A 27,423-nucleotide genomic window follows, 5' to 3' on the forward strand; every position below is an offset into this window, starting at 1 on the left:
TTATGCAAAAAAGGCATGGCAAAATACAGCCACAGTCAATAGGATGATGCCATTGATATTCACAACATTTCTCCAAAGTGGCACTTCTGTTGTGTCAGTCAGTTTCTGCTTCAATGCTTCCTCTTCCTCCTTGCTGAGTTTGGGTCCTTTTTGTTGGTCTAAGCCACAGAACCAGTTGTAAGCTTTCTTTAAGCATCCTGGTTCTTCACCTGCCTCTGAAACTGGAAGGAATAACACACTGGTCATGAAACGTAAGCACAGACCACTGCGTGCACTAGAAGTTCTCTATGACCGAGGACCTTCCTGTATTTAATATAGCAGCTCTGGTTTATGGTCTTAGTTGCATGGAAACATTTTAATATAAGGCAGCAAGAATCAAGTTAATATTGTGTTTTTACAGCTCAGCCAGAAGGAAAAAATAAATAAATGTGATTTTCTAAATGGTGCAAGAGGGCCTTTTGTAGCATGTAGACTTGATCAAGTATTTGAGAAGCAGACCATGCTGCAAAACTTAACCTGTTATCTCCATTTTTTCAGTACTTTCTATACTTCAAATTAAAAGCCAACTAAATTAATTTTAGGATACTTATGAAAAAGAACTTGACCACAGATCCGAAAGCCTAGCAAAGAAAGCTGATGGTTTTTCCCAGATGGATATCTAGCAATTCACTTTCATTTTTCTCCCCACCACATCTTTACACCTTTGATCCTGGCTACTACACACTATTTCCAAATGAATTCTCTTTATTTCATTCCAACTGCTACAGTCATATGCAGTTCTGCCAAGGTATACCACTTCTAACCTAAAGCATCTCCATTGTTTTAGTCATAGGACTAGCAACTAGCTATCTAGAGAATAAGAATTTCTTCCTTTACTTCTGATCTACACTAAGATGGACAGATTGATAGAAGGCACCTTACTAGTCCTTTAAATTTGTGGGGTTGTGTTTTTGGTTGTTGTTGGGGGTAGGGCATATTGTTCTTTGAGTAGTCCGCATGTTATTGTCCCTTTAGGAATAGAATAGGGATTCTCAAGTATATTGACAGCATCTGCAGACATTGCAACATAAGTTATTTAGCAATTACCTGACTCGTCATCTTTTTCATCAGGTATGTCTTCCTTGTCATCTGCATCAAGATCAATACGTTCCTCTTTGCTGTTCCGCAAAGACCAGCACAAGCGGTAAAGCTGCCATAAGAAAAAAAAAAAAAAAAAAAGAGTTTACAAAGCTACAGCCTTTGTACATAGAGACAAATCAGTCTGGCCAGCATACAAACAAGCTATAGGACCACAGCATCCCAAATGTCTGTGAAGTCAACATCTAATATTATTAATAGCCACTGAAGGTCTGTGACAGATAAATGAAGGCTATTTCCTTTACTTTCTTACAAAGACTGTATGATGTGGATAGCTGAGATGCCAGGCAGATACGAGGCAGAGATACCAAATAACAGTGCTTAAAACTATTGATTTCACTGAGTTCTATGTCTCTAGGAGCAGGAGTGCAATAATACTCACATGTACATCAGGAATGGGCTTAGTCATGAAGGAGACTCCCAGGATAACGATGGCAGAAACTCCAAAAAGAATTATTGCGAAGTAAAGGTAATGAATGTGACAGATGATGAATGGGCAGTTGGAAGGTGCCACGCAGCTGCCAGTTCCGTAGGCAAACTCTGCAATCATTCTGCTGAGTCCAACTAGCAGCCCAAATATCAGGCCCCAGAAGGCACCCTGCAGACAAAGTGATAGAAGTTATCAAAATGCGTAATTTCAGGCATGGAAATGAGCTCTAAGATCTGAATAATTGCTGGAGGAAACAGGTAGAATCATAGAATCACAGAACATCCAGAGTTGTGATGATCCCACAAGGATCATCAAGTCCAGCTCTTAGGTCCACACAAGATCATCCAAAAATCAAACCCTATGTCTGAGAGTGTTGTTCAAAGACTTCTTGAACTCCAGTAGGGTTGGTGCCCTGACCACTTCCCTGGGAAGCTTGTTCCAGTGCCCGACCACCCTCTCAGTGCAGAACCTTTTCCTGACACCCAGCCTGATCCTCCCCTGTCCCAGCTCCATGCCGTTCCCTCAGGTCCTGTCACTGTCCCCAGAGAGCAGAGCTCAGCGCCTGCCCCTCCACTCTCCTCATGAGGAAGCTTCAGGCCTCTGTGAGGCCTCCCCTCAGCCTGCTCTGCTGTGGGCTGATCAAACCAAGGGACCTCAGCCGCTCCTCATGCCTCTTGCCCTCTAGACCCTTCACCATCTTCATAGCCTTCCTTAAGACACTCTGATAGCTTTATGTCCTTCTTATATTGTGGCATGCAAAACTGCACACAGTGCTCAAGGTGAGGCCACACCAGCACAGAGCAGAGCAGAACAATCCCTTCCCTCAACCAGCTAGCAGTGATGTGCTCAATGCACCCCAGGACACATCCCTTTTGGCTGCCAGGGCACACTGTTGACTTAGATTCAACTTGCTGTCAACCAAAGCCCCAGATCCCTTTCCATGGGGCTGCTCTCCCACCTCTCATCCCCTTATCTGTATGTATAGTCAGGGTTGTCCTGTCCCAGGTGCAAAATCTGGCACTTGCTCTTGTTAAACTTCAGGCAGTTGGCAACTGCACAGCCCTCTAATTTGTAAAGATTTCTCTGCAAGGCCTTTGCACCCTTGAGGAAGTCAACAGCTTCTCCCAATTTAGTGTCAAAGTTAGTATACGTTTGAGTCCCGTATTCAAGTCATTTATGAAAACATTAAAGAGAACTGGCTCTAAAATGGAACCCTGTGGAACCCTGCTAGTGACTGGCCACCAGTCTGATGTAACCCAATTTCCTACAACTGTCTGAGCCCAGCCCAACAGTCAATTGTTCACCCATGGCATTTTGTATCTGTCTAGCCCTATGCTGGACAGCCCTAACAAGGCTAGCAGTTCCAGAGACCAACTCGAGCATCTCAAGCTCAGACTTAGAGCCTCAAGAAAGTGAATTGGAAGTGAGTTAAGGCTGATCATAAGCATCTGGTTCGTTTATGCTGCATGTCCTGCAAATAACAAACACAAAGCCAGATTCATAGCTGGTAAAAGAAATAAAAGTTCCAGTAATTTCACTGAAGTTTTACATTCATTTGGCCGCGGCTTTAGCCCAAAGTATAAAAGACACATATGTCTGGACACAAATTCAAATACAAGAAATTCTGTTTAAACAGATTATTATTTTTTTTTTTATTTATTGGAAGGGCAATTCAACATTGGAACAGGTTGCCTAGATAGGCTCTGGAGATTCCATCCCTGAATATATCTGAAAACCTAACAGGACAGGACCCGAGCAACCTGCTCTTATTAATCTTGCATTGAGTAGGGGGTTGGAGTAGTTCATCTGTGCCTTCCAATTTCAACTATTCTGTGACTTTGTAAAGTCATATAACTAATGACAGTAACACAAATTTACAAATCCCAATTTAAAAATATTCTAGTTTTAATGCCTGGTTTAAGGACAAAAAAGTTTTAATTATTCAGTGGTCAAAGTCAGAAAAAGTAAGACAAGATAGTTAATCCCATTTCTAGCTAAAAGAAGAATGATTCTCAACAAGAAATACATCATATAAAGTCCAATGCTGTAATTGCTTATCTTATGCAAGGCCCCACTTCTCAAAAGCTCTGATGCTTTTTTCCCCTATTTATCCAAATCTAAAGCGCACAGTATACACAAACCCATGAGGATTATACTAAATTCTTACTCAGGCAAAATTCCAGCTAAAGTCAATGACAGATTTCCATGAAGGACACAAAGATTTAATCCATTTGTGAGATATAGCCATATTGGAATAGGAAATAGAGCATCCTTTAGTGTATAAACTTTTTTTTTTTTTTTTTTGTATACACAAAAATAACACTGAACTGGTCTTGAGGAAAAACAGTGAAAAAAGGTTTCAGCCAAATTCAAAAACACAAATTAATTTCTCTCTGTTAGCTTTCTCATGAAACTCAATCTTCTCGGAGCAAACTCAAGCAATTGGCAAATATTGATATTCCCAGAATTATAGGAAAGACACTGAATTCCTGAGTATTGAGTTTTCAGAATGTTACTGAATGTTATAATGTTCTGAATTTTCAGAATGTTAATTGCCCACTTACTGTGACTGGCCCATGGTCCTATCAAAACACATACCAGACCTCATGCCTTCTGAGTTACCTACTTAAATATGGATTAAGTACATTTCTCAGTTTCCTGCTCTCAGAATCAAAATCAATTCCCAGACTGAATCCTAAATGCAATTGAAAACAATGGATGGAACAAGAGCATGTTTGTTGAAAAAGTTTGTTGACAAAAGTACATAGTGTTCAAGATGAAGTTGAAAGGTGAGATGTTTGGTAAAACAGTTTGATGACCAATATCATAAAAGATTACTAGAGCAACATGCAGCATATTTCTTTCCTAATTTGTACTTACCTGCTCATTGACCCGCTTGCAGAAGATGCCAAGCAGGAAGACAGCAGCAATGGGAGGTCCCAGATAGCTAGTAACTGACTGAATATAATCAAAGAGCTGCCCACTTTGAGCTGACTGTACCACAGGAACCCAGGCAATGCTGATGCCAATTAAAAGTAACATAAATGCCCTGTAAACATAGCCAGATATTCAATTAGCCATCTGCTTAGAAGCATCTATCAAAAAACACATCAATTCTAAAACACAAATCTAAAAAAACACATCAATTAATCAATAACTTAAATACCTATTTTTGTATTTCAGCCAGAAAAATCAATGAAAATGGTCAATTACCATTGAACAAACAAAAGAAATCCAAGTTGGATATTGTCTGCCAACTATCAGTCAGCATAGTCAGCATATAGCTAAATATGCAATCAAAACAGAGGAAAACACTTCTTTCCTTTGTTTGTTATGTCTGGAGATGAATCAATAGCAGATCGGCTAGAAGACTAGTTCATTGATGCCAAGTATGGTGTAAAGCCTACAAAGATATCTTAAAATAGTTCCTTTTGAATAGCAGTAGGAAGTAAGTGTTGAGAATTAGCCACTGTCAATTAAATTGGAAATAAGGTCTGGAATTTATTGTCCTACAGTATCCAAAAGGGAAGCGTACATGGGACTGCCTGGATGGCCACAGGAGGCCACTGCTGCACTGCCTGAACACTGCAAATGCAGGTTTTCACTCTGGCACTTTTTTGGAGACCGTCTGTAACGCATCTAGTGTTTGCTATGTTTCCACCTTACCTTCCAGCTAACATAAGCTCTTTCTCTGATGGCCGTTTTCGAATTTTGGTGTAGATATCCATAGTGAACAATGTACTAGCACTGTTAAAAATGGAAGTCAAGGAGCTCATAAGGGAGGCCAACATGACTGACAACATCAGACCTCGTAGACCTGAAAAACGAAAATATTCCATACATAAACTGAGACAGGCATTCAGTGAAGAACCTCAGTATGTGTCACTATCCATAGAGCTTGTCTGACCCTTTCAAGTCAATCAGCTGTGGTTATATTTATGTGCTGATGCCTGCCTGCCACTCTCTTGCAATACCAACAGAGCGTCGCCTGCTGAGCTTTGTAAAAGCTATTTACAGCAGTGATAAGAGCTTTTTTTTTTTTTTTTTTTTAAGAGCAACACTTGAGCTTTTAAAACACAGATACTTCTTCTGTGAATGCTTTCTGATTACATGCTGAAACAAACAAACAAAAATACTAAGTAGACTTTCCCCAAGAGTTATAAATATCATTTCTCCAGTGCTCATTTGCCCGTAAGCAGATTTGTAAACCAGTTACTTGATGTAAATTTCTTTTACTGATTAAAAATCAGGGTAAACAACTTTTCCAAACAGTATGATCTAGTCAACATAGTATGAGGAAGTACTATAGCATACAGTACAACACATGTACATCGGTTATTATAATACAATGGGGAAGTATAAAGAAATCAGGGAAGTACCATGGTTTGCGTAGTAACATAATCTGTTTTTTCTAGCCTTATGAATCAGCTCTGGGGTTTTCTGCAGAAATTTTTCTTCCCTGTATGTATACTTAGTCCTTTATGAATTGGTGCCTTATTCTCTCATTGAGCAGGCGTTATACGGGACAATGTGCATACAGAATATCTTCTCCTCCCTCCTCAGTGAGTTTAGCATAAGTCCTGCAGGTGTTTGCCTCTAGCTGAGAAATCCTGACAGTGACAGTCTTCTATAAACCGCTGGCAAAGTATGTTACTTTTAACCTCCACAGAAAGGGAGCACAATTACCATTTCATCATCCAGTGTCTGCCAACTGAAAGGTGATATTGTCAGCAAGTAACTATACTGCACCTACAGCCACAACTAATAAAGACTACCCCTTCCATTAATAGTAATTTTTTTTCGGAATAAATAAATAAATAAATAAATAAATAAATCTGAGATTTGGGCTCTGTCACCTACATTTACAGTCCAGTACCCTCACCTTTCTTAAAACAAATAGAGACAATGTCTTACCATTTGGCATAAGTTCTACTACCATTTTTGGATAAGCAATATTGGTACAGCCAACTGCAGTGCCACAGGCCTTCTCGCAGATTTCAGGAACAACACAAGCCACCACATCTGAGAAGAGGAAAATGAGCCAGGGTTAGACAAAATCATATTAACAACAGATCAACAGATTGCTTCCAAATAAGTAGTTTCTAAAATTTCTCTGTGACAAACCACTGGATTGACATGCTCTATATCATTCTTAGTCTGCTAGGAAGAAAGATGATGATTCTAAGCCCATCCTCCCTTTCCTCTGTCTAAACAAACAAACAAACAAAAAAATAAAAAGCGCTGCAGGTCAAAAAACATCAGGATTAATTTGTCAGACCAGGACTGAATAACACAAAGAGAGCAACTCAAAAAACAAACAGAGGAACACGAAGAAGACACTTCCCTCTAACCTGAACATCTCTCCATTGCCCTGCTGTTAAACAAACGGATGGTTACTGAAAGAGAGACTGGCACTGCCCCCAGACTGCACTCAGGACTATCCATGACAAAATATATACATATACATATATATATATATATATATATATGCATGCTGTGACTGTGACCCTCTTCTTTCTATTGCCAGAGTACCAATCCTGGACATGCCACTCATTCAGCCAGGACAGGGCTATAGCAGATAAGTGGGGAGGGACACTATGGAATTCCTCTGTCCTAAAATGGACAATAATAGCATTGGCAGAAGCCTTGAATCAGAGAAATGAGAAAAGCCTGTGGCTTCTCACAGGGTAGTTAGTATTTGTGCACACATGTGCCTGGACAATTTGGATGACAAAAGGACAATATAAAGGGATGGAGAATAGGAAATTGAGAGAGATTGGCAGAAATTTGCATTCCTGTATACATATGCATACCTGTATACAAAATTCGGCTGATCATTCCAGGCATCACTATGATAAACATGGGTAAGAGTTTCAGGTATCCACACATGATACATCCAGCCTTCACATGGGACATGTTCTTGCCAGAGAGACATCTTTGGACAATAACCTGTCAATGAGACATAGCAAGTACACATAACTCAATCAAGAATATAATTTCCATAAACACACTATGCCAAGTTCCAGACACAAGGTACTTCTTAACCTGTGTGATAGTGGAAGAGTCTGTTTACAATTCCCATCACTAGAAAAAAATACAAGCTACATGAAAAAGACACATTTAAAATAAGTAAAGGAAAATATAATTTATTCAGAATATATTTAAGAGCGAAGGCTCTTTCTCACAAGATGTTCTTAAAGCAGACTAAAAAGCCAAAAAAGAATGAAACAGTTAATTACATTGCCTTTTTAATTTATTTGTTTTATAAAATGTGAAAGATTATCTTTCCCTCAATTTAGAAGGCAAATGGATCACTCCTTAGAGACTGGCCACATTCACATGTCATAGCTGCAGGAGCATACTTTCCTATTCTCATGTGAGTGTGATCTCCCAGGGAAACTGGATGGTAGACCTTAGGGACAAGGAAGAAAGAGAGGGAAAGAGACTCCAGACTGAAAAAAAAGAAAAGATATATAAAGAGTATCCTCCCAAGACCATGCATGCAAAGATGGAAGCTGCAAAAATAGAAAACAAACTAGGATCACTGAATGGAGAATCATCCCAGTCCAACTGAGATCATTGAATTCATAGTGTCTTAAGAAAATGTTCACATTGCAATATCTCTTCTTGTTTTTATACATGGTCACATAGGGAGAAAAAAAAAAAGCAATTATATACTGTATCTGCTGGGCACTGTATAAGAAAAAATGAAAGAATACAATTCAATTTTCTTGTGTACATATGGCCCAATAGCCTCAAAATTGAGCCATTTAGTACAGAAAGAGTGTAGAAAACAGAAGCTGAAAAATCACTGACTAGAAGTAACTGCCATTTCTGTAACCTTGCTTTGAATTACAGTGGGGAAGAGAAAAAATGAACAAGACCCCTAGATCACATTAGACTGCAGAATTTTGTGTTCTACATTTTCAAGGCATTTAGCTTCCAGATTACCTGATCTGTGCACCAGTACCACAGAGCAAGGATGCTCAAACCGAAGATCAGTCCTGGCCATGGCAGATCTCCACTGACAGGATCTCGGAAGATGTGAAAGGCATCCGACCGAGGTGTGTAGCAATCTTGATTAATCGTAGTGCCGTTATAGGAGACATTGGATGGAATTGCCTGCATATACTTCTGCATAAAAGCATCATACCCTCCTACTTCTTTAAATGCTGAAAAGGAGAAAGTAAAAGTAGCTATAAAGTATATAATATTGAAATCTCAAATAGAGCTAGAGAATGTGAGGAGAAAAAATGTTGTAATATAGATGTAAAAAAACCCTAACCAGTATGTATCACCATTTTCAGAAAACAGTACACAGTGTTCTGTAAGTATTCACACAATGAAGGTGTCCCTTATTTCTACAGATTTTATACATTCTCCTGTACTTTGGAATGTAGTGGTCTCAATAACTAAAGGGCTTGACAACATAGCTATTTTATTCCATGATAAATGGGTGTATGAACTGAAATCTGCTGGTTAAGATAATAGGGTTTCACACTGCAGGATACATTTCCATAGGCACTGTGGGATTTGTGATTGAACATTCCAGTTTAATTCATCTGATTTACTTACCATATCCCATAAGAATAAAAGATCCCACAACCATGATAAACGTTTGCAAGGTATCTGTGTAAATCACAGCTGCAAGGCCACCTAACGGCAAAGACATGTCAAAGCAAATAGGTTAGACCCTGTGCAAACAACTCTGTGAAAATCCTTTTTTAATTCTTTTAAATTATTTTTTATTTTTATTTTCTCACCACCTGTCTCTTTCAAACAAAGACCACTGTAAAATACGCACCCCTTTCAGGTTTTCATTTCTCCCCTCTTACCCATCTTTCCTGCTTTCTTTTTTTCTGGATCCCCTAACTTTGTTATTTTACCAGACTGCTCTGCAAACTCACCTGTGATGGTATAAAGAGCAGTAATAGCAAGCAGGATAATAATGGCCAAGTAAAGATTCAGTCCTATGGCCAGCTGTATAAATATAGCTCCAGAGAATATGTCTGCCTAAAAGATAAAAATGACAGATTAGGCAAGGCTTAAGTTCTTGATGATGGCACATTACACGTGCGTGATTAGGGTACTGAAATACACAACTACACTACCCCCTTAGAGTACTGCACAAAAAAAGTACAAAACAAAAACTGAGGCCATTCTACTGCAACTGCCAGTCTCAGTGCTGTGGACCTTTCGGTGAAAGAACTGTAACACTTTTCTAAGAATCTCCAAATGTTTGGCAATGGCTCATTTTAGCTACATTTACCTCCCCTACTGTGTGAGTTACCATACTGAGAAACTGTTTAATAAAGAATTACCTAAAGCTAGGATTACACTTACTGCTATGTCCAACTTATGGACTCTGTGACACCTCGAAGCCATGGCTTGGTTCTCTTCCTTTAATGCTAATAAATCTGTTCAATTGCCTTTATTGCTTACATATGTGTGGTACAGCTAGTTTCACTGGTTCAGGACAAATGGGAATTAAAGGCAAAAATGTTATTGCTATTTTTAAGTTCCTGTCAGAGTAATTGACATACAGTTGGCTAACAGAAGAGACCTTTAGCTCTTGGGTAAAAATGATTGTCCAGGTTTCAGAATAACACTATCTTTACTGGGATATTAATCACAAGAAGTAATTTCCTGATTTAGACATAATTTGCATCAAGGCTATTTACCTAAATTTGCAGCCAGAATAATCTACCCCAGTGCACTTCTAATATATTACTGTTAATCATCCTTTCATAAGAGTTTTGCATCTCCCTCTGAGCATCATGAACATGGACTCACATCCAATCCCACCCGAATGCCTTCTTTCCATATAGCACACCTCCCATGCGGCTCTACAAAGGAGTCATGTCCTCACTTAACAGCACAAGTCCTCAGAAGGTTCAGCAAGCTCAGGAGTTACAAAACACTGCTTCAACCAAGGAACAGAAATTGTCCATGTGCAGGCTCTGTGAGACAAAGATGTGTGCGCTCTGGGATAAGGCTTGCACACACAGTTACTTCAGGACAGATGCCAGATGGCGGCTTGCTGGAATAATGGGAGATTCCACAGGCCTGGTGGTGGGAATCCCAGAGCCTGGGATCACAAAAAAAGCGACTTGGACTCGTTTTGTCCACAGCTAGGCTGAGGTAAGGCAGGGCAGATATACCAATATGCAGTTATGCAGTCTGGCTAGCTGGGAGATGCTGGAAGAAGAAACCCTCTTTGTTCCAGAGTCGGTGAAGCTATGACATGGCAGGTAACTGAAACCAAGACCGCATGGTATGACCTCACCCTCAGTTCACTTTGGAGAATGAGGAAGTAGTACAGACCTCTGCAGCAAGAGATCCTCCAGCTCAACTACCCCGATGTGCAGAAGACAACTGAGAAGCAGCATGTGAATCATAACACTCTGATTCCCAAAACCCTGCCACTGGAGCAGATTGAGATGATTTGGTTTCTTATGTTGCAGTCTCAAGTTAGGAACCAGGATTTTTTAGATCTGATCCCCCCAGTGGCTGCTAGACTATATACTTTGTCCCTTATTTCTATCGGAATATTTTTTCCTATCTTTTTGCAACACTGATCAGCGTATGTCCTGGATAAGTCTGCTTTTTATTGTTCCTGGCTTTAGTTTACCCTATATAGCATTAAATATTAATGGTTCTAAAATGACCCCCAGAAAGAAATACACAGTTAATTATTTAGTGTCCTGAGCAATGTATCAGCTCCTCTAAATTGCTGTTACCTTCCAGCTTCACTGCTCCTCCCTCCCAATTAGATTATTTCCTTCCAATACTTCCTTGTTTCTCCATTAATACCTTTTTATAGATACTATTTAATCCTTATCTTATCTTTGATGGAGTAAATCTTTCCTTTACATTACAAGCTCTCTTTCCAAAGCCATGCACAGATCATGCAGGAACAATTGGTAGAATGCATTATAACTAAATTGGAGACTGTGTATATCACTAGTATATCAGCTGCAATGTTAGTGCACCCCCACACTCCACTATTCATTCTACACTCTGCAGTTCTAAGGGGAGCTTAACTTTCTTACTGCCCTTCCCCTGGTAAATAGATGCCCTGAATTCTGATAAATCTAATTTCTGATTTCTTCAAAAGCATTCAGATCTTCATTCCCTTGTTTTGTCGCAGTTTAGTTAATTACTCTTCATCAAGATTTTGTTTTCACTAGACCATCTTCACTGGCATAATGGCCAATATCAGCAATACTATTGTTGAGCAAGATTCTGAAAGCTGCCAGGGGCTCTGCTCACACAGCACTGCATGCTTAGGAAGCGTGTACACGTGATGCCTGTGCAGCAGAAATCATTTGGGCTGAATGATCACATGTCCTGATCCCAAAGACTGACACCTTGCAGCATGACCTTGCCTGACAAGCGATTGATTAGCCATGATACAAGGTAAGATGCCAAAAAAAAATATACAGAAGATGCACAGGAAAAGACAGAAGCAATAATAACCTTGCACAAATGCGTAAAAAGATAATCTGATCATTACACAGTGGTGGGTAGTGTGACAGAAAGAGCATGGCAGAAGTTACATGACCAACATATTATATTATTCATTGGAAAGCACCCTGATAATAATATTACTAAGAGCATTACATAATATTATAACAAATCAAGGGAGCAGCACATAAAATAACTAGCCTGCAAACAAGATGTTGTTTTTCTAGAAGGATAAGTGGCAGTAAGTATCACTGCTAGTCAAACTGCTAGGTGTGACTGCCTGTCAAGGGCAGGGCAGAAAGCCATCCTTCTACACCAAATCTCAGTAAGCCCAGATGACGACAAGGGAGTGTTTACAAAGGCAGCAGTCGAGGAAGTAAAATGCAAATCTCCAGGCTGGATAGGGCACAGATTGTCAACACGTGGGTATGTCTGGAGATGCAACGTGTCTCTGGGAAGAGAAACTTGTGCTAGCTCCACATAGCATACATACATACATATCTCTACACAGCACAAAGAAGCAAGCTATGGTCCAGGATGGAACAGCCCTTACCTCTGTGCTCCTAGAGCTGGTTCATCTGGAGACAATTTAGGCCTGGTGTTGTATAGCACATTACAGAAAAACCTATTTTTACTTTCTCTGACAGTACTGAAACCTTCAAGGACTTTGACTGTTCTGCATACTCTGAATAAAACATGACAAGTAAATCAGACCTAGGCAAATCTTGCCCTACCAAATATAGTGACGTAAGGCAACAGTGCAAAAGATATGTTGGTATACTACAGCAATCACAGCCGTGTTTATGCATGGAATTGACACTGACAGAGTTGTTCTGGGCAGATGGGAGAAATGATGGAGACAGAGAAACCTGTGCACCAAATCTTCCACTGCATAGCACAGAGACACAGTTCTGTGGCAGTTCACCACACACAGCTGGAATAACTGGGTTCATTGGAAGCTAGGATGGTAGAGTGGGGCCCAGGCATTGTGCTGCTATGGATCTCTTGACTATTGCTTTGCTCCCTGATAAGACAGGACCAGAAGCATAGGAGAAGGTGTTTCAGCCTGATGACCACACAGAAAGCTTATATGGAGAACCTGTCTTGCCTGAAAGTAAGACACCCTGAATCAAACGGTGAAATTTCATGACTAGATACTTATGCATGATAGAGCCTGGAAATAAAAGCTGGTACATTCAGAACCTGCACAACACCTTAATAGGTTTATTGCAAATGTGTTGCAGAATAGGACTGTGAGTCATCAGAGTGGAAGTGTTTCTCACCTGCTAAAGCTGCCTGAACTCTGTGGCATGTGCAACATAGCTAGCGTAATCAGAAATCTCAGGTAAGCACAACAGTAAATTTAACTGATCCTTTTAAAATATACAGAAATCCAGCTCTGAGGACAGCCCCACAGTACCAGCCTGTTTAATTTATAACCTTTGCAAGGATCAGTTATCATGAAGATGTGAGAATGAGAGCAAAAGGCCAATCTTTTAGCTTAAATTGCACTATTATCATTCAGCTCCCATTCAGAGGGCAAAGAGTAATCTGCCATGGCAACTTCTGAAAAACAACAGATTGAGGTATGCCTGAACTGTGGACTTCTTCAGAGGCTTGGTAGTTTCAAGATATATGGAAAATACCAGCTCTTCACCACTTCACAACCACATACTTAATAAACATTAACTTTTCAGCACCTTAAACTTTATAGCAACCACTTACCCATTAAAAGAATCTCTTCTCTACTCTCCTTTCACCTCAGCTATTATCATTTACTTCCTTTGCATTTCCCTACTCCCTTATTTTCTAATTCCTATCATTCTCTTTTTTTCATTGCTCTTTTTTTCTTTTCCCTCAGTTATATTGCTGATGACATGTCCACCAGAGAGTGCTAAAACAGGTAAATATGAAGTCTGGAGAGAAAATAAAATCTGTTTCTTGAAAACCTAAGAGTTTTCTTTTCCCTCTAGAGACCAAAAGCAATGCTAATTCTCCTTAGCCTAAGGGCTAAGCATTGCCCAAAGCAATGCCAAAAAGATACTGAAACCAAATGGTTCAACAAGCAGCAGCTATTATTTCTCAGAAGATTAAAGCAGAAAAAAGGTACAAGCTGACAGGCTGTGACCTTTCCTTCTGCATGTTTCACAGATCCCTAAGACAGACTAATACAATACAAGGTTCCCTCCAGTCTGACCTGTTCTAGATTACACCTTAAAAACCTTTTAAGGTGTAATTTTTAAATTACAAAGGTGTAATTTAAAAAAAAAAAAAAAGTGTAATTTAAAAAAAAAAAAAGCCCAACAACTATCAAGAGAAAGGCTTCTCGTAGACATTCCAGGAAGCCAAAATCTCAGACTGCAAAACAGATCTGAATACATTATCTCACTAGACAGAAGAAAGAAAACACACCATATTTCTACTACCGTTAATTTGACCAAGGGCTCCAAATCGGAAGCAATTGAGCCAGTTGTGCGAGTAATAATGTAAACGGGAGTTTCTCTTCTTTAGATCAATGTAGGATGGAAAAAAATGTTGTAAAAGTTTTACTTACTGAGATCTTTGTGAAAATATACACGATCAGTGAAAGGACTGATAGGTAGACCTGAATCCGTTTCCCACCAAAACGCTTCCTCAGATACTCTGGCATTGTCACCACCTGTGGGGGAGTAGGCAAAGTTTCAGATAATGGGGCACAGATGCACACAAGTTAGAGGAAGCTTTTTGCTACTTAGATACTGCAAGAGTGTAAGGCAAATGGAGAGGAGCTGCAAATGAAGTTGCAAAGAACAGCAGCTCTAGCAATCACAGAGGACAAGGAGAGAGTATCAAATACTTCTCATCTCAGGTCTCAGAATTGAGAACCATCACTATTTAAATACATACAGAAAACATTGTACAGTTTTAACATACTCAGATCTCTTGTACTTGTACTCAATGGCTTAGCAATACTCAAGACCTGTTCCGCAATCAAGAGGAGAGAGGACGATTAACGGGCTGCAAAGAAAAGCATAACATGCTGTTTTGACTTACCCCAGCTTTGACGTAGATGGGTACAAACAGCCATCCTAGAACAACCACAAATATCAGAGCCTGCAGTCAAGACAAGATCAGCCAAATTAGCCTCCTCTCTCTAGACAGCACTCCTTAATTCCATTTATCTGACCCAAGAGCAGCCAGAGACCATTGAAACCACTCAAACCTGGCTACTGTGGGGCTGGATTGGGCCCTGCTCTGTCCTTTGTCTTGCATTTGAAAATCTGGGAATGAAAACCTGGCCAAGAGATTTGCCAGGTATTATGGAGCATGAATTTCATGCTAGATTTCCAAAAGCACAAAATATATTCTGTAGGGAAAAAAAAAAAAAAAAAAAAGAATGATTTCTGTTGACAGGTTTGCCCTCTAATATCAAAGTGCTACTCTACTAGCAACACCAGGCTACCCTAGCCTTCCTCAGAGCAGGCTCAGGGATCCTAGTTGTTAAAATGTGACCAGTCCATAAGACTGCAATTTCTGGGAAATATTAAGGAAGGTGAAGTCTGATACCTGAGACATATTTGCTAGCTTCATCCCAGAGCCACTAATGCAGAATACTTTCCCACTTAGAATCAGATCTGCTGCAATGGTATGCTGTGATCAGCAAACCTAGGTACTAAGAAGAGTAGCACTTCTTTTGATATTTCATTAACTGCCTTCTGCACTGGGTTTCTGTGAGATGTCTGTGCTTTTTACAAGACAGAGTATATTACAACAATCCCACATACTGTACCACATGCATTTTGTAAAGTATTTTGAATTTCCACATCACCATTTCACATTGTATTTTGTATTACCATGTGCATTTTGTGAACAATAAATCTAACTGTACTTTGGAATTATTTTTCTGACTTAAATGGCTGGCAAATGCTGTCTGACACAGAACTGTACAGAACTAGACAGACAAATATAGATTTGTATATTTTGAGCAAAAAATCGGTTCAAAATCCTGCAACAAAATGCAGAGCCACACTCTGCATTTCTTCTGTCCACACAAGAGTTAGGTGTTTTTGTTTGTTTGTTTGTTTGTTTGTTTTTAAATAATGTTATCTTTTAAGTTCTGCCCTTAGATCAAAAACATACAATAGATATGAAAGACTGGTTCTGCTCCTGCTGTCTCCCTAATATAATTTAGGAATAATTTCAGTGGAATATTACCGATACACAAGCACTACAACAGTCAAATTTAGTATTTCTTTCAAGAGGAGAATTGGATTACATAGTCAAGAGCAATATTGCAGTATTGTGTCTATTAACCTGTGCATTAGTCTCTGTCTGTCATAAATATTTAAAAAACTATGTAACATATCACCCCAAATACACTCATGCATCATTGCTTCTTCCTAAACAACAATTGTACACTATATACTGATATTAGTCCATGGAGAATCTCCCAGGAGATGAAGTGTTAGAGATGGGTATGTTTGAAGAAGGATATGGGTCCTAGAGCTTTGAATGCCATGAAATTTCAAGCAATGTTTGTTCTGTTTTGTTTTGCTTAGTTTTTGTGCAAAGAAAAGGGGAATCGGGTTTGTTACAGCCCTAGTGTAAGCAAATACAGAAAGATCACAGATTAACTGTGCACGTCTCACAGAACTCATTTTAGCCTTTATCTTTCTCCTTAAATATTTATGGCATAAGTACTTGAATATTTGCAGCAACCATCTACTTGTTAATGAAAAAAGTAAGTCCCTCACGTTTCTTTCACTGCACAGAATTAAATGCAAGGAAAGTACAAACCTATGTAATGCTCATTGAGTTCTTTGTGTCATGCAATAATCCCTTCGATAAAGGTGAATCAAGCAGCATAAGGCCACTGTTATCCAGACCCACAGAGCCTGAGAATTCAGGGAAATGGACTGAATTAGCTCATCTGAACCTTTGTGCTATTGCAGTTAACACTGCTGCAGGTACACCAAGTACACCAAGTAAATAATTTAAAGTCAGCTTGAATATCTGTACTCCATACTGCAACCGTAAGTGGAATATACAATCAGAAGAAGGAGAAATAAAAAAGGAAATTATTTTTGGAATGGAGTCTGTGGAGGATATCCCAAATTTCCTACAACTTGTGAAAAAATCAAAGCCTCCTCAACAATTTCTATACAGCAAACTGCTGTAGAAAATACTGTGGATTATAAATCTGCTTATTTCTTCCAGACATTCTACAGTCAGAGATCAGTCTTTATAAATAAAAAGTAATCAAAAGACATGTAAGAGAAGAGAATCCACTGATTTATTTGGTTAAAACGCTCTCTGAAAAGCCTCATTCAATAGAAAAGAGTCATCTTTTCTCAGTTGCTTGGACAAGGACCAAGTAAGACAACTGCACCAAGATAGTAGATAACATTGGCATTTGTAGGGTCTGTACAGAAACAAGTGTTGCCAAGCACAAACTTTGGCAGCCTAAAATTATTAGTCAATGTTATCTTGATTAACCTCTGCAGATAATCCCGGTATCACAGATGTTCACTCAAATGCATGCCACTTACATTCCATTCATATCCTCCGATGGCAATTCCTCCAGCTGCTGCTGTTCCTGCTATGCCCACAAAATGTCCACTGCCAATGTTACTGGCAAACAGAGAGGCACCAATCTGGAAAAAGAAAGAACAAGATTTGGTTCTTCATTCCTGTTTTGAAAAAAAATCACATTCATTTGGCATTTTCAACTCAGGCCTATCTGTCATTAGATCGTGATAAGAACAACTGACAAACAACTGCCTTGACTACTTTCAAGAGTCCATCTTATTCCCCCCTGTCCACCATCCCCCAAAACCTGAGACTCCAGCCATTGTATCTAAAACAAGAATAATACAATGCTGCAAAGAGATGATCTTCCAGATGAGGCAAACAGGTTATGGCACCAATACAGATTTTCAAATATTTGCAAAACTTGACTGACATTTGTTGATACCCAAACAATTAGACAAGAGGACTGTGGTCTGACTTGCTCAAGGAGGAAACAATAAGTGCATGCCCACTTGCCAAACCAGCACTCCCAGTACTTCGTATTAAAGTTCTGCAAACTATGAGACTAAATGTGTAATCAGTAAGAGTTGTGCAGACTTTGTAGTTGATTCAAGCTTAGTCCGAAGATATTGGATTAACTTAATTAAATTCTTCAAGATGCACGGCAGAAATATCTGCTGAGAAAAGTGTTTCTGGAAGATACAAAATCCAGCAAATTAGGAGCTATATTTAATGAATGCTGTTTCTCTAAGACTCCCAGATCTTGCACTGATCCAGCAGAGAGAACACTGGGGAAAACACAAGAAGAACACTTTCTTTGGAGAAACACTTTCTTTGGAGAAAGACCAAAATCAGCAAAGGTTTATGCTAAATTAAGCCACTCAGAGCCATTCAGAAAACACAGGTTAGCCTGAAAGATCTAACTTTTCATCAAATAGCTCAGACTACAGTAAAAGATGAAGAGAAAAGATATAAAGTTTCCTTCATTTGAAATGAAAACATTAAAGGCAGTATAAATACCAAATGATAATTTTCAAGGCCAGAAACTGAAGGATGCAGGATAAGAACTTGAGGGGAAAAGGAAGTTGGACTGGATATTGTAGGCAGAAGATGTGAGCTGAAGTAGTTCTAAGAAGAGAAGATGTGAGTGAACATTTTTTAATTCACTTCTATTTGTTCTCTGTGTCCTATGAAAACTACAAAGAAAAAATGAAACAGGATTAAAAGAAAAAGCATATAGAAAGCAGGTGAAAGAAGCTCTGCTGATCAGCTTCTAATAATGCTCTCTTTTAAGGTTGATCCCCCAAGCTGAAAAACCCCAAAATGCTTTAGAATGTTTTTAGAACCATGAATGCAGGACCTGCACCTGCACACTCTCCTTATGCGGTTCCCAAATACAGGCAGCACTTGGAACATGCTTGGAGTTACCTTACAAAAGAGAGAAATATCGCTTGTCTGCAGCTCACTGAGAGATTCTTAGGGTCCTAAAACATATGTGAAAAGTTACAAATTTCCAGGTCTGCAGTGAGCTCTTTGTGCAGCAGTAAAAATTAAGTCAATCTTTCTGAGAGCACAGGGACGATTGCCTGAGATTCAGGAGGATACAAGGGATTTCATCATTGAAATCCATCTCTGAAGATCAGTTTTGTTCTATAGAACTATGCCACAGCCTGGAATAGCATCCACACTCTTTATCTCGCAGTCCTGATCTCTAATCACAAAATAGATTTTCCTCCCCCATTTTTTATATGCAACAAGTAAAATTCATCCATCTACTGCTTTCTTTTCCAAGCTAACTTTTTGCTCCTTTCCTTTGTTCGGTCTCCTGATTTCTTCTGGTCTTAGTGCAGACAAACTGTTCTTCTGCTGTGACAGGGAGCTTCTGTCTCTAGTCCACTCAGTTCTGGACTTTTTTTTTTTTTTTAGTCAGTTGTGCCCTGCAGAAATGTAACCAGTTTGTCACATGAAAGATGTTTCTACAGGAATCACAAGTCTTGCAACAAGCATTAGCAAATAAGACAGAGATCCTTGGTAATAGAAAAACCTTTTGCTTTTAACCTCTTTGTGACAGCAGCAGTATTTTCTCATCAATGATCATGAAGAAACAAATACCATTAATAGTAGCATTAGTACTGTTGTCCAGTGCTTTTCCTGGAGATGAATAATTAAACTTAAATCTAGGTTACCAGAAATGCAATCACCAGTAAAGATTAACTACATTAATCCCTGATTTTATTTAATGTGTTCCCTTTCCTGTTTCAGAAGCCTAAAATGTGCTGCAAGCAGATCCAAGAAACAAAAGCAGTTAATGAAGAACTTGAAGAACTGACAGCTATAGTAGGCTTTGGCTCAGCACCTGAAAACACAGGACCTACTGTAACATTTGCTGGTAATTCTGTGTTCCCAACTTCATCTAGGGAACAGCTGTATTTTAAGAAAAATGTGAAATGTACCCAAAGCAATGCAAAATTGCCACCATGTTTAGGGCCAGTGCGAGGACAAAACAATGTGAATGCACGTATCACCTTTACTTCATACTGGGGAAATGTATATTATTCTGAAAACTACAGCATGGTTAAAGCAAGAGGAGTGCTTACCAAATATGCTTATGCCCTGGCAGCTGCTGATGCCAGAGGGGAAGAGAAATTTCCCACCTGCCATGGCAGTACTTTAAGGAGGAAGGAAGAAGGCAGATGTGTGGTGGGCAGATGTGTAGTGTGCAAAGAACTTCCTGGTGAAACATTTCTATACTGAGGAGGCTGATCATCAGAATTGTTTGATTTGCAATTGGTACGTGCTGCAGTACACCTACACATGACATAAAGAATGCTCTTTCTCAAAAGACTCCAAGTAAACATTTACACTGCTCCCTCACCACAGGGCAGCCTTAAAGGTGTCTAAATTCCCAGAAGTTATGTGGCTAAAATTTCTTCTCTGTGATCTGAGTAACAGAGATGAATCAAGTTGATAAGATGGTATTTTTGCCTTTGCTGGAGTGACAACAGAGCACGTAGAGGTGTAACAGGATGGGTGTTTGTCTCTGGCTTGCCTCTTTTCCCTGGGGAGCACCACTGAAAGAGCAGGTCTCCATATTTGATTTCTTCCATATGCATGACTGTAAGTCAGAGGATGGGCTGAAGTTGGGGGAGGAAAGAGGGAAAAATATTCAGGAATTGTTAACCATTCCCAGTGAATGCATTAGTGAACTGATTTTAAAAGCAGATATAAGAGGAAAAGTAAAGAGGAAAGTTTATTGAAAGGAACAAAACCTGTTAAGAGGGAAAGAGAGGGCAAAAAACTGAACTAACCTGGAAAGTGGAACATTAACTCTTTTAAAATCTTTTAAGAGGTCAGGTTTTAACACAAGTACTCTGTTCAGGAAAAGTACCATCACACTGCAGGCAAGTGATGATCACTATGTTTTTTCCATGTTATTCATTAACCGATTCACCTTGCTCTTTTCATTAACTTTAGGATGCACTGACATCTTGGCTCTTGCTGTTCCAAACCGTATGCAACACACTTTGCAAATCAGTGACCACTGCAGTGATAGTGTGCAGACTTTGCAGCTTATACCTTTCCTGCCTCCCAGGACCTGCTAATAGATATCCTATGTCCCTAATGTCCTCTTTCCTTTCTGAAAGTGTTAGCTCAGTATCAAACTTATTTCCCCAACCCTGAGCACACCTTTCCTGTGGCAAAGAGAGGACCCACGTTTAGCCCCTCAACTGAGAACAGCAGAAAGGCTCCACAAGCCTTGTTGCATGGTATAACCTCTCCCCTGTGTCACCTGCAAAAGATGCTCCTCAAACCCCTCTTCCCTGGACAAATTTCTCATTCCTTTGTTCCTTCAAGGCCCTGAGACCCAAAGAAAGAAACATTTATTCTGCTCTCTTACTCCGCAAGTTTAATGTATTGCTTTACTGCTGAACTAAACCTGGAGGTGTTCTCCAGGCTGGCTGGAAAATTCTGACAGGTTCTATAGTAATCTTTTTCATTTAACTTCTCCTTTTCTACTGGAGGTTTGCTCTGATTTTTTTATTTTTATTTTTTTATAATTCTTTTTACTCTGACAACAATTGCTTTTACACTATTTTTGTATGGAACTTGACAAAATAATTATTTCTTATTCCACTTCATCTAAGGGAATGAAGTACACTTCTTATTCATACCAGGGTTGTCTTTACTGGCTCCTCATAACAGTGTCAGATTCAGCAAATGGGGAGAATTCTGAGAATAAGTAAAATTTAACTGGCTGCAGAGATCAGAAAAATTGTACCAGTGATCAGTTCTGATGAAAATAACCCACACAGAGCTGAAACAAAACCCTGTATGTTTCCCTTTAATTCTTACCTTGCTCACAAAGATCAATGCATCAATAACATTAAATAAACTGAGAGATATTTATTTTTTAAGTGCATTATGCTCTCAAGTATAAAACACTTCCCACTTACTATTCAGTAAATCTTTCCAACCACAGTTGAACTTTGGATGCCCACCAGGTACTACACTCTGCCTTATTAGCTTTTATGCCTCTGGAACTGAGGCATATCAGGTAACTCATAAGTGTGCAGACAACTTTGTCTGCAAAACTGCAAAACCTGAAAAACAATATTCAAAAGCAAAAAAGCTTCAAAATCAAAAGGTTTTTTTGTTGTTAATGGTAGTGGGGTTTTTTGTTTGTTTTGTTGTTGCTGCTTTTTAATTATTATTGTGCTTGAAGTCCTGTTAATCCTTAGGAACTGGCTACTACTGAAGCTGACTGTTTTCCAGTAATAGGCACCTCATTTCTTACAATGCTAGAAAGTATTTTAACAAAAGAAGTTAAAAATTCAGTTTGCAATGCCCAGTGTTACAAAGCAGGCACTTATTTTGATGTACTCTATGACTCTTTGGAAAAACTACAGTTGGTTATGAGTATTTAAAGAGCCATACATGCCTTTCCTAAAGACATTTCCCTCAGAGCACAAGAGACCAAAACCAGTTTCTTGAAAATTCTTCCCTCATTTTCTCTAAAAACACTGTGTAAAGGGCACAGCATTTCCTACCATGCAATTAACTCGTGATGGATTTAAATTTCTGGCAATCAGCAAGAACATAATTATATATCTTGATCCCTAATTAACTACTGGAGCTACTGAGTTGACTCATCCACTGCATCAAGGACAGTGATTTCAGTGGAATAACACAGAAGTGACCCATGCCCTCAGCAGAACAGCCAGAAAAGACAAGCTAAGGGCTTTGTTCTGTGAAATACCAAGCAACCTTTACAGACTCTGCTGGAGTGAACAGAGACAAAGTTGGACAGATTTGGCCCATGATAACTGTATTGCTCCTACTTTATACATTGAGAAATGGAATCACAATCAGGCAAAGCGACTGACAATCACATGCAAAATCGATAACAAAAGTGGGAGTAACCTCCAGCCCTTGAGTGCCAGACCTCTCTACCCTAAACCACAGCAATTAGATCATTTAGGTGAACAGACTCCCTTTCCCAGGCTTGCCAGTAAGAGATCCTAATACACTGCTAATGAGTCTCTTTCCCTGTGGAATCAGAAAAGCTACTTATGGCTGCCTTGTAGCACATAGACCACAGTATAAACATAGAAAAATACAATTAGTAAAATGGAATTAAATTTTAACAAGTTAGTGCAGGGATTTTTTCCTTTCTGTTTCAGAAGGCAATCGATTGCATGGCAAGAGTTGTTATGCTGAAATTACAGGGAAGAAATTTGATAAATAAGAGATCATTTACAAAACTTCCCCTACCCCTCAACCAAATCAGGTTAGCCCTGATGTGACACGAAAATAAAGTAAAATAAAGTTTAAAAAAAAACAAAACAAAAACAAACCAGCAAAAAAAAAATAAGTACAGTGCTAGCTGTCACAGAATTAAGATCATATCTTTGACTGAACTTTCTATACTTTCATTGGTTTCCTAGTCACTCTACCCCAGTTTGCATAGGTATTTTGGAATCTCCTCATCTGAAGCAAACTCTCCAAGGTGGTGCTGCTGACATAGTATTTAGCTTGCAGTTTGAGTGTTGGTCATTTGTTTATTTTGAGTGATATCAGGAAGAAAAGCAAGAAGGGTTTGTTTTTATGGTGCAGAAAGACACTCCTGGCATTCCAGAAGGAAGGATTGAAGGGGTGGTCTTAAGACTGCACTGATGACTAGCACTGCATCTGTGCTGAGCTTGCATAGTTTGGGCAGGAGAGAGAGATGATCCTAGCAGCAACTGCTGCACCACAGGGTCATCCCTTTTGTCTTCCTACTGGAGGAAGGGAGCTGAATATGTTGTTTTTGTGTTGCCAGAGCACTCTGTGTTTGTTAACCTTCCTTGGGTCTTAGAGGAATCATTAGGAGTTTTCTATGCCTCTGCAGCAAGATAGAAAGTTCTCTTGGTGAGTTTTTCCTGCCTTGTCTCTTCCATTTTCTTTTATGTCTGCACAAAAAAGTATTCATATTCACCCTTGACAGGCAGACAGAATTGCACAAGGTTAAAACCAGCCCACTGGTTAAACTGACTGTTAAGCAAGTTTATTTTTCTTGCTAAATTTATGTGATTTATCTTATAATAGCTTGGAAAGGAGAGAAAGGAAGCTTTACTCTTTCCTCAAGCTTCCAACAGAACCTGAATTTTCTTAGATCTACTCTACCAAATGAAGACACCTTTTACTAGCACCACCCTTTAATCTTTTTATGTCATTAAAATGGCAGCCCCAAGTCCTTCTAAAAGCAGATTGGAACTTGAAGTGAAGGTGACTGAAATAGGTCTAGTTATTTGTGCAATCTACTTCAATAAAATTCCTTAAATTTTTATAGAACAAACATTTACTCTATCTCCCCCTGGATCCTGTAACTGAATCCATGTGGGTGAATCTTAAATCAAAAATCTTAATAATATGCAAAGATACTTTTTGAGACCAAGCTCAAAAAGACAGCTCCAAATACAATGTCAGTCACACATAATATTTAAATAAATTTTAAACTACATTTTACCAATATTTTATCACAATTTTCCCAGGATTTTCTTTTTGTACTGACCAGAGCTTGTTACCAAAATTGCAAACACTAAAGCAATATTGGGGAAAAAAATGAGTAACTTTTCTCAGTGATAAACTCAATATGAGTCAGTTTATTATAGTGCAGTGAAAGTACTAAATTCAAAATATTTTTATTATTATTTAAGTGGGCTGAAAGACAAAGCATAGGATTTATCTACACTGACATCACCAATGTATCTATGTTCAAGCAAGCTGGCAACACAACCAAGACAACTCAGAGCTCAATACAATTTCCCCAACAGTTTACCCTGCCTGTCACGTGGGTTTTGTTGTGCAGTTATCACTGTATCACTGTGGCTAGAAAAAGAGTTTGAAATTGAGCAGGGTGCACCTACATGACATAGCCATCACAGTCTCCAAACTAATGTAGAAATACTCTGTATTTCTATTTCTATTATATATTTAAAGGCTAGACATACTCACATGAGGTGGATGCACATACACAAGCATCTTTCATATACACACAGTGTTTGAACTCACCGGCCACCAAACCATGTTCCGTCCAGCCAGGAAGAATCCACCTACTGTCCCTCGGTTTGTTGAGAACATAGCCTGGAAAAAAAGAGAAAGAAAAAACGATTTAATCATCTTTTAAGTATATTAGGCAAGCTATATACAGACTAATAACAAACTGCTACGACAGAGAGGTAAAATACATGGGGAAGGTAAAGTGGAAGAAATAAACAAAGTGGTTAGATAGAACAAGTTTAAAATGAAGAAAACAATACAACTGAACAATGATTTCGTATCTAGGTCTATATTAACCCTTGAAGTTTCATTGCTTCACTTTTTGTTACACTACAACCAAAACCTCAAAATAAAATTAAATGTAATGATACAATTGATCACAACTAAAAGTTTAGTGTGCAAATTCAAATTTGTGTGAACACTTCATGAAAGCAATGATCCCTTTGATCCACCAAAGAAGACTGATTTTTAAGTTGCAAGTTCATGGAATTTTCTATTCTATGCAGTTTTTCTATATAGTATTATCCAACCCTAGCAGATAGCTACAAAAATCTATTTTCTTGTTGTGGTATTAACAGTGCACTCACTTCTCTCTAAAGATCAAACATAGAAGTCAGCTAAAATTTCCTTTTCACAGACTGATTTTATATTTGTCTAAGGATGGGCTTTAGAGGAAAGCTTCTTCCATTTTTCTTCATGAGCCTGATCCAAATATTGGATTCCCATTGTATCCTCTGATGGACTTCGAACAGGCAAATAAAGAAAGAAGACTCGAAGAAAATTAGCCATATCTTTTATTCTGATGCAGAAGAAAGGAAGTCTACAATAGATTTCCATTTCACTACACACAGGAGCATTTGTCCAATAAAGAAAGCATTGTTGCTGGAAAGAAATGGTTCCAGGCATTACTCAGAACACAATTATCTGACCTGATACAGATCAGCCCTTTTCTGTCACAGATCTTTAATAGAAAGTTCAACTACACCAATAGACTTTCATGGAAAAGACCCCACAGACAGTTCCCTTCCATGAGACAGCAAGGTGTTCGGCTACGCTGAGGATTCACATTTTATCCAATGTTTTTGACATCTACTACCACAACAAAAAGATAAAGACTGGGTTGTGCCCATTTTGTGTACACTCCAAAATTCTGGTGCTCTTCAAAACATTGCCAGACTGCTAGGGAAGAACATTGTTTTTTGTTTTTTTTGGCAGCTGACTTTTCTGTTCTGTGCAATGGACCCCTGGGATGCTCCTGGCAAGCACAGGTTTACAGAGGGACAGTGCCTCCTCTCAGCTTGTTAATGGTCAGGCGCTCAATTTACCAGGAGTGCTTGCCCCAAGGAAAAAGAGTATGCCTCAGAATAGCAGCTTTGAAATTCAGTGACATTCCACGGTTTACAGCTTTGTAACTCATGGTACTGGCCTATTATCCCCAGACACCTCAGCACTAGGGCTATACCAATAGGATAGCATCTGCCTTTCTCCATTCCTTGTGAAAGCATTGTGCTTTGTTTTAGGATTAGGCACCGAGTTTTCCCTTGCAGCCCTCAGGTATTCTGCATTGCCTGGGAGGGAGCAGGAGGCACAGCTCTGCTTAGATCACAAACAAAAAGTGATCGCTGTTTCTTGCCACCCCTGAAACTCTCCCTTCCTCATAGTTTCCATGGCACTGCTCCCTGTAGTCAAGGTCCTGCTGGCAAAAAAAAAATAGCACGAAAGTAATACTGCTCTGCTGAGAGCAGTCTGTGGTCCTCAGCCTGTTTCAGTTTAGCAGCAGTTTCACACCACAGACATCAACACATATTGCCCTCCTCACACAGTGACTCCACCTCCACTATTCTCCCCACAACTGTCACTTCTTGATGTTTCCTACAGCATCACCTCACACCGCCAATTCCCACTGCAGTCTCCTGCGTTCCGCAGCGCTACACCCCGACTCCCTGCTAGCCTGCTTTCTAACAGCAACCCTAGTTGGCCTGGTCTTTACTGATACAATCTCTCAGCTCCTTCCCCATATAAACCCTGCTTCTCCGCTAGTTCTGTTCATCCAGTTAAACAGATGCTTCTCCAGGTCATCCTTCCCTCTCCAGTAAATACCCACATTTGCCCCACCATCTCCATATTAACTATCTCAATTAAGCACCAAGATCTTTATACAATTACACATTTGCCATTCACTGAGACATTTTCCAAGGACTCTATAAACTACCTGCTCATCAAGCACAAAAAAGAAAAAAAAAAGCCCAACCTACCCATAGTCCCACTGCCAGGACTACCAAAAAATAGACGACAATAACAGAGATGTCCGCAGCATTGTTGATCTTTATGATGGTTTCCAT

The 27,423-nt window shown here is 39.2% G+C and overlaps 1 protein-coding gene across 3 annotated transcripts; it reads right to left on the reverse strand.

Moving 5' to 3' along the window:
• Positions 1 to 27,423, reverse strand: SLC5A1 (solute carrier family 5 member 1; the record flags this gene model as incomplete). 3 transcript variants are annotated; one of them, XM_084297145.1, is made up of 15 exons in its annotated part: positions 1 to 221; positions 1,087 to 1,189; positions 1,520 to 1,735; positions 4,448 to 4,616; positions 5,234 to 5,384; positions 6,482 to 6,589; positions 7,381 to 7,516; positions 8,519 to 8,739; positions 9,143 to 9,223; positions 9,475 to 9,580; positions 14,589 to 14,693; positions 15,068 to 15,127; positions 17,563 to 17,667; positions 25,094 to 25,165; positions 27,337 to 27,423. In XM_084297145.1, 15 exons carry the CDS (start codon positions 27,421 to 27,423, stop codon positions 1 to 3), a joined length of 1,941 nt encoding a protein of 646 aa, XP_084153271.1. The 3 variants fall into 3 exon arrangements, with proteins under 3 accessions (XP_084153271.1, XP_084153273.1, XP_084153272.1); XM_084297147.1 differs by having other exon boundaries at positions 1 to 215; positions 27,337 to 27,402; XM_084297146.1 differs by lacking the exon at positions 6,482 to 6,589.

This window comes from Netta rufina (assembly GCF_964035555.1).
Source record: "Netta rufina genome assembly, chromosome: 17".
Lineage (NCBI taxonomy): Eukaryota > Metazoa > Chordata > Aves > Anseriformes > Anatidae > Netta > Netta rufina.